Source organism: Priapulus caudatus, unplaced genomic scaffold (assembly GCF_000485595.1).
Source record: "Priapulus caudatus unplaced genomic scaffold, Priapulus_caudatus-5.0.1 Scaffold48, whole genome shotgun sequence".
NCBI classification, from domain to species: Eukaryota; Metazoa; Priapulida; class Priapulimorpha; order Priapulimorphida; family Priapulidae; genus Priapulus; species Priapulus caudatus.
Genome location: NW_014577109.1, coordinates 594,149 through 606,660, shown reverse-complemented (window position 1 = coordinate 606,660; position 12,512 = coordinate 594,149). Strand labels below are relative to the sequence as shown.

General features: G+C 42.3%; 1 protein-coding gene across 2 annotated transcripts in view; it reads left to right on the top strand.

The window, feature by feature from the left end:
- The first annotated feature begins 4,877 nt into the window (after window positions 1–4,877).
- The window catches only part of LOC106820810 (ceramide synthase 6-like), a 32,353-nt gene continuing 24,718 nt past the window's right edge, over window positions 4,878–12,512 (top strand). For both annotated transcript variants that reach the window (XM_014825379.1, XM_014825378.1), the window contains exon 1: window positions 4,878–5,089. In XM_014825379.1, coding sequence (XP_014680865.1) covers window positions 4,899–5,089 — 191 coding nt within the window. In that variant the 5' untranslated portion in view covers window positions 4,878–4,898. The remainder of the gene's footprint in view (window positions 5,090–12,512) is intronic.

The window sequence follows — 12,512 nt, the reverse complement described above, 5'->3', positions numbered from 1 at the left end:
ATGATCAGGCATCAAATGCTGACATTCCTTGTGAATAGGCTAGATTCATTTAAGTTGTGGAAATGTTATCTGACCTTCTTCTTCTGTCAATAGCTATTCATTGACACTGTCCACGCCAATTGAGATGCCAATTAACAAAATTATTAACACAATTAGGCTAATTACATCAATAATACAACAACAATAACAGAACCAGATAGTGATAATTATGGTGGCTTGCTCTCATCAGATCAATCATGGGCAAGTCAATTGTTATACTTCTGTGGTCAAGGGACACTACTACATTTAATTATTATGTTAATTAACACATAATCTGCTAAATGCAATATGCAGATAAGTTCACTGTTTTACAGTACCTGTGTACTGTCTGGAACAGTTCAGAATCTTCATCTTAAGTTTGCGAGTTTAGTTCTGAGAGCACTCCCTGTCGCAAGCACAGGTACCGTGGTGTGCATTCCAGACTGGCCTTCTTGCACTTGCACCTCTTGATGCAGCCCTTCTGGCATTTGCAGGAGATAAGCTCCCGGCAGACTCGGGGAGCATTGCCCAGAGAGGTTCGTACATGTCGCTGGTCTTGATCCAACCCCAGTCGGCTGGTGATGGCAATGTTGGTGCAGGAACCAGGGCCTGACCCCAAACATGTCCGCCCTGGTATATTGCTCGTCGGACGTGCTGCTTCAGGGCTGCACTTGTCGGTGGGATCAGCTGGACATTGCTCTTCTTTGCAAACAGTTTGCGGCGTGCCTTGTCGATATCGGTTGCGGTGCTTGCTCTGTCGTAAAGCAGGATGACGAACCTCTCGATGGTGTCCATGGCATCTTCATCAATATGATCTGGTGCAGTGGAGAGGTCAGTGAATGTCTGGGTCAGCTGAGGTAGAGCTGTCCACACTGCCCATGCTGTCCTCTTGCCACGTCTGGCGAAGCAGGAGATCGTGTCGCAGCCCGTCAAAGCATGAAACATCGGTAGTGCCTGTGCTTTCTCAGGGCACAGAGCCCGCGCCATCTCATGGGCTGCCAAGAACCGGAAAGCCTTGCCCGTGCCAAAGGACACCCACACTTCGGCTTCCTCCTCCAGGGTTCGTGCCAGAGCCACTGCCAGGACAACAACATCAGTGTCAACTGTGTGGATGAGGATCTTCTTGTGGATATTGTGAGCAGCGTGGGCGGCATGCAGCATCATGCGGCTGTCGGCTTCTTCGTGGTTGCAAGGAGCCAGGACTGCAGTATCTAGGAGCGGTGGCTTGCTCAAGACATCATCTCCTTTAGTGATGACCAGCTCCTTGTCCGCAAGCTTGAATGAGTCGTGAAGGACGCCAGAGTGGAAGCTGAACAGCTCTTTCTTGTTCTCGTCGACTCTGAGAAAGCTGGCCCAGTTCCCGGGGATCGTTGCACCACCCACCACCCGTCTTCTCACCCCTTTTCCGCGCTTGGCTCTTGCTGTACCCTTCAACGAGTCTGTATTGTAGCGGTCCCACACCAGGTCCAGTCGCGTTGCTTGATGGAGTTTTGAGAGTATGTAGGGCACAAAGACCTGCTGTGCAATGTGCATACTCGTTGAAGCTTTTTGCTGTAGCTGGCTTCAGCATCTGGATGATGACCACTCCATCTGCAGCTGGTTGGAGGAACCTCAGACTTGGGCTGACTGGACATTACATGGTGTAGCAAAGCCTATCATAGATTTTAGATCTGTATTAGTAGTATCCTAGATAATAATTATATGCTCTGAGCGCGAACGCGGTGGCAGGAGGGCGGACTTAATTCGGTTGCCAGTGAGTTCATCAGAAGAATACCTGGCTACAGTACACGTCAGTTGAGCGCTGTCGCTCTGCGGCACTTGTTTTAATAAATGTGATCATGCATGACGCGTCGCCTGTTGGCGTTGGGCGTGAGTACATTTGTGATAGATTTTTGAATGACGAAAATCTGCATCGAACTTAATGGAGGTGCGTGCCTATCTAACCATAATAATGCCGTTTGACAAATAATAGTCAAACATAGTCAAAGTAATTACGTTTAGTTCAAGAAATGTTGTGTGTAACCGTATAATGCATTATTAAAGATATTATAATACTCTAAAACGTATTTAACGTAGAGTGGAATTAATATAATTGCAGTACCTATACAGAACAACATTTACTGGATAAGATTGGTAAAGGTTTGGCCGTGAAATTCCCATCCTAAAGTCAATCATAAAGTCAGGTCCGTAGTGGCCGCCACGGCAGCACGCCACTGCCGTGGCACTATTTTGACCAAAAAAATTGTGCAGCGAACCAAGGAGCTACATATAAGAGGGGGTACAGGGGGCGGGTGTACGGGAGACGGGAGAGGAGGGGGCGGGGAGCGGGAGGATTGAGAAAAAGAGAGAGAGAGTATACTAAGTAGAGAAAAATAACAAAAATCCATAGCACGAGAAATAAATACATGAGAAAATACATTGTACAGGATAAATACATTTATCACGCAAACTGGTGCATTCGCGCGCAGAAGGGATATCAGTTATACATCAAATATGACATCCTCGCGCCATCTATCGGTAGAAATAATTTATATGCGCACATTGTATGTTGTGTGTAACCGTAAAATGCATTATTAAAGGTATTATAATACTCGAAAACGTATTTAACGTAGAGGGGAATTAATATAATTACAGTACCTATACAGAACAACATTTACTGGATAAGATTGATAAAGGTTTGGCCGTGAAATTGCTATCATACACTTCGATGTATGTATTTCAATAATGTAGCAGCGACTTTGATCAAATATGACATCCTCGCGCCATCTATCGGTAGCAACAATTCATATGCGCACACTGTATAACCGTGAAATGCATTTATAATACTCTAAAACGTATTTAAGGTAGAGTGGAATTAATACTAGTAGACGAGTTCTGCATTGATCATCATGTTATGGCCTGCCGCAGCTAGAGATACTAGAGGCGTCCCGCATAGGAGGCGTTGATCCGCCTAGCGTTTACGTGTACGTACATGTTACACTTAGCTGTCTGATCGGACCTAGGTACGTCGTTTTACTCTCTCATATCTCTTCCGTTTTGTGTGTGTGCGTGTGCGTGTGTGTGTGTGTTATCTCCTCAACTGACCTAGTCTGCTATTGCAATGATGATATGCTTTTTATATACCTAAAATTCCAGAGTGTTTGCTGGCCTCTATATGGATACGTGCGCCAGCCTTCGAATTTCGCGCACAGATCCATATAGTGGCCAGCGCGGTACACTTTCATAGGAGGTGCCCGCTGTTGCGTGCGCCTTGCCGCGGAACTGCACGCAAGATTCGCGCTCAGCGGGCATGATCAACGTTTCCCTTTGGCGACGCTTCTCTAGTATCCGGTCTCTTCTGGATACAATGTGCGCATATAAATTATTTCTACCGACAGATGGCACGAGGATGTCATATTTGATCAAAGTCGCTGCTACATTATTGAAATACATACATCGAAGTGTAGGATGGGTATTTCACGGCCAAACCTTTACCAATCTTCTCCAGTAAATGTTGTTCTGTATAGGTACTGTAATTATATTAATTCCACTCTACTTTAAATACGTTTTAGAGTATTATAATACATTTAATAATGCGTTTTACGGTTACACACAACATACAATGTGCGCATATGAATTATTTCTCCCGATAGATGGCGCGAAGATGTCATATTTAATCAAAATCGCTGTTACATTATTGAAGAGGGGAGGGTTACAGCGGGCGGGGGATATGGGAGACGGGAGTGGAGGGGACGGAAGACGGGAGAAAAGGGTGCGGGAGCGGGGAGCGGGGAGCGGGAGCAGGGAGGCCAGTGGGCGGGAGGATTTTCATTCAAAACAAACTATTATACTATGTTGTACGCGTGAGAGAGAGAGAGAGAGAGAGAGAGAGAGAGAGAGAGAGAGAGAGAGAGAGAAAGTATACTAAGTAGAGAAAAAGAAAAGAAATCCATAGCACGAGAAATAATTACATGAGAAAATACATTGTACAAGATTAATACATTTATTACGCAAACTGTCAGAGAAACCAAGTGACATTCAAAAAAGAAAATGCAAAATATAAAGGATCCTGGAGGTGTTGAGGGAGGGAGATAGGAGGACAGGGGAGGGAAGTGAGAGGAGAGGGGAGGGAGGCGGGAGGAAGACAACCCCCTGTACCCACTCCATATACCAAGGAGATGAAACGTCACTTGGATCTAAGCAAAGCAACATAACTAACAAAACTTCAAAACATACAGATGTACATAGTGAAAGTATAAATGCAGATTGAAAATAAGCTTATTTTTTATAATTATGTTAGTATATACAATTTTGTAAAAAATGTTTTATTAGTTATCATACTCATAATATATATTTGAGATACCATGGTACTTTAGCCAAAACATCAGTACATTCCTTTTTGAAATTTACAAATTGACCTTTTAAAATGATCAGAATTGGTTGCTTTCAACATAGCCTGAAAATGGAGGTAATGCCATTTCCAGGCTCTAAATTTCAAACATTTCTGGGTAGGGCCCCCCAGACCCCCTACATGGCCTTCGACTGCGCCGTTCGCCGTGTGTGCCTGCACACAGTGACACACCATATAAGTGCCACTTATGCTATTATTATTGGGTGATCCTACATTTTTCTGCAGTAGCACATTTTGGGAGGCCAATACAGCCCTGATAAAGTATTATATAGGATCCCTGCGGAAGATTATTTCTTTAGAGCTGTAATAATTTTCCCCGGGTTGTGATAGAGGGCGTACGGCTAGCCACTCATGTTCCATGGTAGACTGGTACTCGCTCCCACCTCGATGGGATCCCATCGAGTAACTAAGCCGAGAGGTGGGAGCAAGTACCAGTCTAGTTTTACGGAGTATAAATATCGTCGGCACGCCCACTAACGCTGCACCCAAAATGGCCGTCTTTTTGGAAGCCGGACAAAATTTTAGTGCTTGGTTTTGGAATCCAGGATTTTGGCTACCACCGAATGTAACATGGGAGGATATACGCAGCACAGACGAAGTCCGTTATGTAGAATTCAGTGATCTGTTAGCTTCTGTTCCACTAGCAGTGGGAGTATTGATGTTTCGCTATCTTTTTGAAAGGTTGGTACTGGTGGCGGCCATAGTTCGCTTTCCCTCGCTTTGTACACAGTGGCTTAGAATGCCAATGGCAATACTAATGATAAAAGCGATGTCCGTTATTTGGTATTCGTATATTATCTATTTTTAATTTATGACTGTGGTATTTTGAGTTGTTAGGAAATCGAATTAACATTTTATTACTTGGTGACTTATTCACGTAAAAATTGCAAATTCATCAACCATGAATTGATAACACCGGCGGGTTGCATTGATTAAGATACAGCCAGTACTCAGTAGCGGCGCAAATCCACTTTAGGCACCTTAGGTATCACGAAGTGATGCACAGAGTTATGTGTATCATCAACTGATGCACAGACTTTCCATATATCAAAGAATGATTCAAAAACCCTAACCCTAAGTCATAAAGTATACACAGTGGCTATATGCCCGGCAGCCGGCGTATATCTGACGGTAGATACAATAATGTAACCCAAACCCAAGAGGATAGGGTTACAACGCGAGCCTATACTTTTTTGCGGAGGAATGCCCGAGTGAATCACTCGGGCAGGTTTGCTGGTGTATTTTCAGAGACTAGAACTTCCAAACTGGGTTTATTTCACTACAACCCCCGCCTATCTGGAACTCCTATGTATCGGGCAATACTCTTGTAGAAACGAATAACCTGATAAAAGCAAGACGAGCGGCGAATAATCTGACGCCATTCTTTAGGACTGCTTGACGTACTCGGTGTAAGAGCGACCACGACGGCAATCGAGCGGCAGACGCCGTTTGCCGACGCTATGCGCATGGGAAATGCGTACGCACAGGCTCACAGAAATGCGCTCAGAAATCGCGACGCCTCACTTCGAATTTTTATAACAGATCTAGTTAATACCAGACGTATATGCATACCAAAAATTCCCAAATCGCGGAGAAAGTTGGTTGAGAATAAACCCCATGGAATTCTAAAGTTCTGAAAATACACCGCAAACCTGCACGAGTGGATCATCGGCCATCCCGAAAAAAGGTAAAAGGCTCCGGTACCCACCTCTGGTGGGTCTACATTATACAGATGCGACGGCTGCCGGTCACGCGTACGATGTTCTAAATCGCGGTCCTTTTCGAGTTTAATTTTATCGGTTACTCAAGTACAACAAGGTTAGGGTAGGAAGTAGGGTTAGGTTTAGGGCTCAAGTAGGCGTTTGCTTAGTTAAGGGAGCGTAGAGGTAGTAAAACGCCGGCATTAAAAACGAATATCGCGGTGGCCCTCGCCGGGCATTTTATAGCACACTTATTCGTAAAGTATCACTGCCTAGCTTAGTACACTAATGTGTAGGTAGCGGTTTCATACCTTGATATACGGAAAGTCCACACAGTTGATGAACACACGAACTGGCCATCACTCGTATACCTAAGGTGCCTAAAGTGGATTTGCACCCTCAGTAGCTACTAGTACTATATCATTAAACCGACCAGGCTCTCCGACTGTTACACGTCGTAGGAGCCTGACACCCTTCCATACGTAAAATTTCGTAAATAACACAATGTATTACCACATTTGACCTCACCTGTCACATGTTTGCAACTATCGCATCACTTCTTAATTACTATTTACCTCGAAATACACGTTAAAATAAGAGAATGTCGAACAGCTATACTATTTGAACGTTGTAAAACGCCATACTGGATGTTCTTATGTCTCTTTTTGTACTGTTTGTACCGGTTTGTACTTGTATTTTTCGCTACGTATGATGGGAAATCTATGGGAAAATGGCGGCGTTTTTTTTAGTTTTATCTTATCAATTTATAAATAACTAGCTGCGGGTACCCGCTGCGCTGGGTAAAATCGTGCTACTAATTCATAGTACTAATAATGGGACAGAATAAGAACATTGGGTAAAAATCGACAATAACCTTGCAGACAATATTAATATTAAGAAATGAGTGTAATAAGATAATAAGCATGGGGAAAACGAAAAAACTGTTACGTATGACATTTATATGACAGCACAACCGAACTTAGAACCCCTGGGACATAATAGTATTACGGTGTAAATGACAAAAAGTTATTATAAGAGCATGTAGGAATGCAGGGCTCGAAATTCAGAGGTAATCCGGTAATCCGTAGAGTAAATTACCGTACGGATTTGTTATGGATTTCATGAGGAAACCTGAAGGAAATCCGTACGGATTACTTAAAAATAACTTGCCGGTACAGTGCTCCTTCCACCTCAGCAACTTCTTAGTCAATTTTGTCTTAAAATCATTAAATGTACACAGAGGAGACAAATAGTCTGTGGTGGCAGAGCCATTATACAGCATTTCAATCAACTATCTGACAAATCTGTACAATAAAATGCTGAGCTCCCAACGCTAAAATAGCAATGTTTAACTTTAAGGTATTTTATTCAGGACGATTTGTCCTGCATGCAATTTTTTCTTTCATAGTAAAATTTAGCCTACTCTGTACGGATTACTTAGATTTTGAGCGGATTTGCTCATTTGTGAAGGAACAAATCCGTACGGATTAGTCCTCAAACTGGGGAAATTCGAGCCCTGGGAATGGGTTGGACTTTTCATTTGAAAGCCTCTTGATAAAGAATGTTTTTCGTCTTATTCTCTCGTGCAAATATGTAGAGATTCCTGGCGTCTCCAACTCTTGAGCTCCCCACGTACAGCTATCCATTGTGAGATCGTAGCATGAATAAAAGGAATATAATATCAGGAGCTATTAGCTGCTCATAGTATAGATAGAGACACGCAGCCATGCACATTGAAATGAAGAAATTTTCATACTGAATCGGAAACTGCATAGCGTTCAAATGGTACAATGCATTGTGAGATCGTAGCATCTGAACTGAACCTCTGAGCTGAGTGAGTAGTACCTCTGAACTGGTGAAACTGGTGCTGGTTGTGGTGTGTTTTAGTATTGGTTTCGGTTTCACAATACCAGCAGCCGGGTGAGGTGAGGTAATCGATTTTTCTCTGTGTGGCAGCACTATACAGTGAGTGCTGACATTGTGTGAAGTTTCACGAATTGACGGGTTTTTCACGGATTTTTCGGTGAGTTTGACGGTTTCACAGGTTTTTTTCATCTAGGAACACTCCCCGGGTATAAGAGATGGCCCTGTGAAAATTGCATCCAGATCGCTTGGGCGGTTTGGCCGCCTATAGGGAAGATACATACATACATACATACATACATACATACAAACTCAAATATATATTAGATTACTCGCTGACACATAAATACATGCTCAGTGATAGCGCACATATAATAAATCGAGGCGTGGAAGTACAGAGAAGCGGTAACAATCATAAAAAGTTAGATAATTTTACAATTAATAGCAGTGCACGTCATGCCGAACAATATTCTATTGCGTCGGCTTGTGACCCTCTCGCCAACGTAGTGTTAAGCGAGAAGGGAACTTGTGGCTACTATATCATGTGTAGTACATTAGTTGACCTTCCAAGCACAACTAATTGATTCACAAATAGCCAGACGCTATCACAAAGAATGATTAATTAATTCATAGATTGTCTGTGTCAAATGTAAATGACTATTGCAAATAGTTTCATTGGGGGTTTCCATAGGCCTACTAGTACTGTATTATTATTATAGCCTTACAACACCCGTGGTTGTAACATTATACAAACAACAAGGTACTTGTAACTACAACATGGGTGTGATAGCGTGTGCTCTCCCAAGGCTCCCAGCCATCCAGGAAATCAGGGAAAACCTGAAAAATTAGTCCCTTTTTCCAGTCAGGGAAAGTAAGGAAATTTGATTGGCCCAAAAGAGAGAAAAAAAAAAAATTTAATCATTCCGAGTTGTAATCACAAAGAAATATCCATTTATACATCGGCTATCGTGGCAGAAATCGAAACGGAGAAATCCGTGTTTTTTCTATTTTTAACAATGATCGACCGCCTGTGTGCAAAATTGGTGAACGTATGTGAAACATCTACTGTTAGTAGTTATTGTGACATATCCATGACTAGCTGGCACCACTAAATTGGTAAAATGTTCTAGATGCACCTTGAGAAATTGTGAGAAATTACGAGGTTACCATCGCACTTTCATGCAAAATGCGGGTACGATGTGTACTGCGTGCCGTTGCTAAGCTATATGTCAACAAACGCGTGCAAAAATGTGAGGTATGTAGATAAAAGGGGCTATTTTCGGTCGCACAGCAATTTCAACTATCACTGGCAGATGACAGCTGTAGAAGGGTTGATGCTGAATGATACTGGCTTAGTGAATACCCTGAAAATGCTGGTTGTATCATGTCTCTGACGTCAGCCGCGGCTCACTACATGTGTACGCGGGCAATCAAAACGCTCTGAAATTTCACATGTATCGTTATATGGAGAAATGATTATGTATTGAGGTGGCACATATTGTTAACTATTGTATAAGAATGAAAATGAAAAATCAGTAAAATTTTGCCTAAAACCTGTAGAGTAACCTGAAGTATTGGTAAAATTTGGTGTGGATTATTCCTTTTTCATTAGGAATAGTTTATGGTGAAGTGACTGTACTTGTGTGTATTGATCTTAGAAGCATTCTTACTAACTGTGGAAAAATGCCTGTCCCATGATGATGTTGGTATTCAAACGAAAGTGTTTTATTCAGAACCCAGTGGATATAATTATAGTATATATATATACGAAAGCAATGGCGCGGATCAACGTAGAGAGGCTAGAAATTTAGTGGTGGTACACACCTAAATCCTAAATGCTGCACAGTTGATCTACTTTTTTATGCAAGGCTTGGTGACCGGAAACACTAGGCAAACAGATTCTTTAGCACACACTATGCATTTTTCTTCTTTATCAGCATTCAGAATTTCACCATTACTCGCACTCGCATATATTGGCTATTGCTGCCACTGATCAATGCAAAATCCTCATTTGAGTGGGTGCCGTATATCGTTACAGTGAACTATATTAGGCCTCGCATAGAATTTTGTGTTTGCTGTTTTTATTGTGATGACATAGTACTAATGGAGTGGATTTTAAGCATATTTCGTTCCAGAATATGTCATACAAGATTGCTATATAACCTCGAAAAATACTTTTTTTGTGGACTTTGTACCGCTAGTTGTTTTATTGATTGATGTACATGTATGGAAAATCGCAGCTCTTTTGTTAGTTCTAGTAACTCCATCAGTATTTCGTTCAGCACTTCAAGTTCTACACATGTTTATGTAATAGGAGTAAATGTAGAGGCATGCAGTAATCTGCAGCATATTAATCTGCCAATGTTTAAAGGTTATTTTTTATGGCTACATTACACCAAAATATCTGAGATCTTACGTTGTTTATAAGTGTATAACCATAGCTCCAAAATCATATTAGTTCGTCCGATTTCACTGTTCGTTACTATTTAGCTCAGCTGACGAAGTCGGATGCAGCTTGTAGAATCGCATGAGCGTCCGTCCGTCCGCCCGTCAACAGTTGGGCACAAATCTTAACCGCTCAACGTACGGTCACGATATTCGGGACGTCGGGGGGGGGGGGCGCAAAAAGGACGTGGGATGTCGAATTTTGGGGTTAAAGGTCAAGGTGTGTCAATGGAGGGGGAATATTTCCCCCTTAACTTAAGGTATAGGAGGAAATACGGAATTGCGGGCACAAATCTCAACGGCTTGACCTACGCTCTTAATATTCAATGTTATAGTGTGATGGGGAGAAACCCATCACCAGCGCGAAATTGGAGGTCACAGGTCAAAGGGCAGTGGGGGAAAGGTCAGATATCAGACATTTTCTGAGGACATGGTCTAACGGACCGAGGGGAAAACTTTTTTGGTTCAGCGCTGTCGCTATGCGGCACTTGTATTGAAAGGACCATGAAATGTGCTTTGCGCTGACGTGCAAAGAGTAAAATGTCTGATAACCTTTTGACCCTCAAGAGGAGGGGTAAACACGGATTTGTTGACTGTTAACAAAGGACTGAACTGCTTTTGCTATTAGAGCCCCCCCCCTCCCACCACCACCACTACGCTCGTGCTCGAGGCATATCCATGATAACATGTAATATAGTGAAGTCATTAAAGTTACACAGCTGTATCTTTATTACTGTACTACCGGTATAGCAAAGCCTATCAGTATCATAGATTTTAGATCTGTATTAGTGGTATCCTAGATATGTATGCTCTGAGCGCGAACGCGGTGGCGGGAGGGCGCGCTTGATTCGGTTGCCAGTGAGTTTATCAGAAGAATATTCGGCTACAGTACACGTCAGTTGAGCGCTGTCGCTCTGCGGCACTTGTTTTAAAAATAGTTATTGAAATTTAAAAAATTGTCTGCATTTATCAGCAGTTGCAGTTTCGCACACGTTGTGCTGTATGCGTGCCCAGCTTGTCACTTATCAGAACATATGGGACACATTTCTTTGCTAAACATTTACTATTGCTACACCCAAAGATTCAAGACCCCGTTGCGATTTGGCCAGCCTTTAAGGATTGTTGTTGTCAGAGGAAAAAGTAAAATGCCAGTACATTCTTACACACTGCCTTAGTTAAAGGAATAATAGGTCCATTGATTATACAATGTTGACGAATGCTAGAGTAACGGGCACCTTGTGTAGTTAATAAGTACATTACCTTATAGCCAAACGCGTATTAGTTTGTCCAATATACTGCTGGTTACTAAGAAATGTCTAATTGAAATCCGCAGTCCAAAAATCTGTTGTTTACAGTTTCAACCCACTGCCGGCGAAGCGGGTGCACCGGACATTTTCGCACGCATGCTCGGCCGTACGCAATGCTATCATCAGTGATTTCGTAAACATGGACGCTCGTGATAAGGAACTTTTTTTTCAGGGCTGTCCACGTGCGTCCGTGATTAGTACGTGTGTTTTACTCTATTTCCATGTTTAGTTCGTGGCCGTGGTTACACCGCTGACGCCTCCGTTTCATCTGGCGTCCAAAACATACGGGCCGCACAAATGTTTACGTCATCGCTTGACTCTGGATGACATTTACGGCACGTAAATGATACGTTGATACATATCAACAACCGATTTCAAGTCTTGTTTGTAATGTAACCAGCAGTGATATTGGATAAACTAATACGTGTTTGGCTAGTATAAGGTAATGTACTTATTAACTACACAAGGTGTCAGCTACTCTAGCATTCGTCAACATTGCATAAATCAATGGACCTATTATTCCTTTAAGGCGAGGTTGCAGAGTGGTTGCCTGACTGTCATTATCATCAAGAGTAGATAATAACACATGTGTTATTATCTACTCTTGTTATCATAGAGGGAATTTCTTTTGGATTTGGCATTTATCCAGGCTAAATTTTATATTCTCAACAGCAATGTTTTATTTCCTGCTATTGGATCTAGGAACATTAATGGTATTTAGTGTTGGTCATTAAATCAACCAATCAGATACAACTTATTTTTTCTCAGCCAATCATAGGCATGGAACAT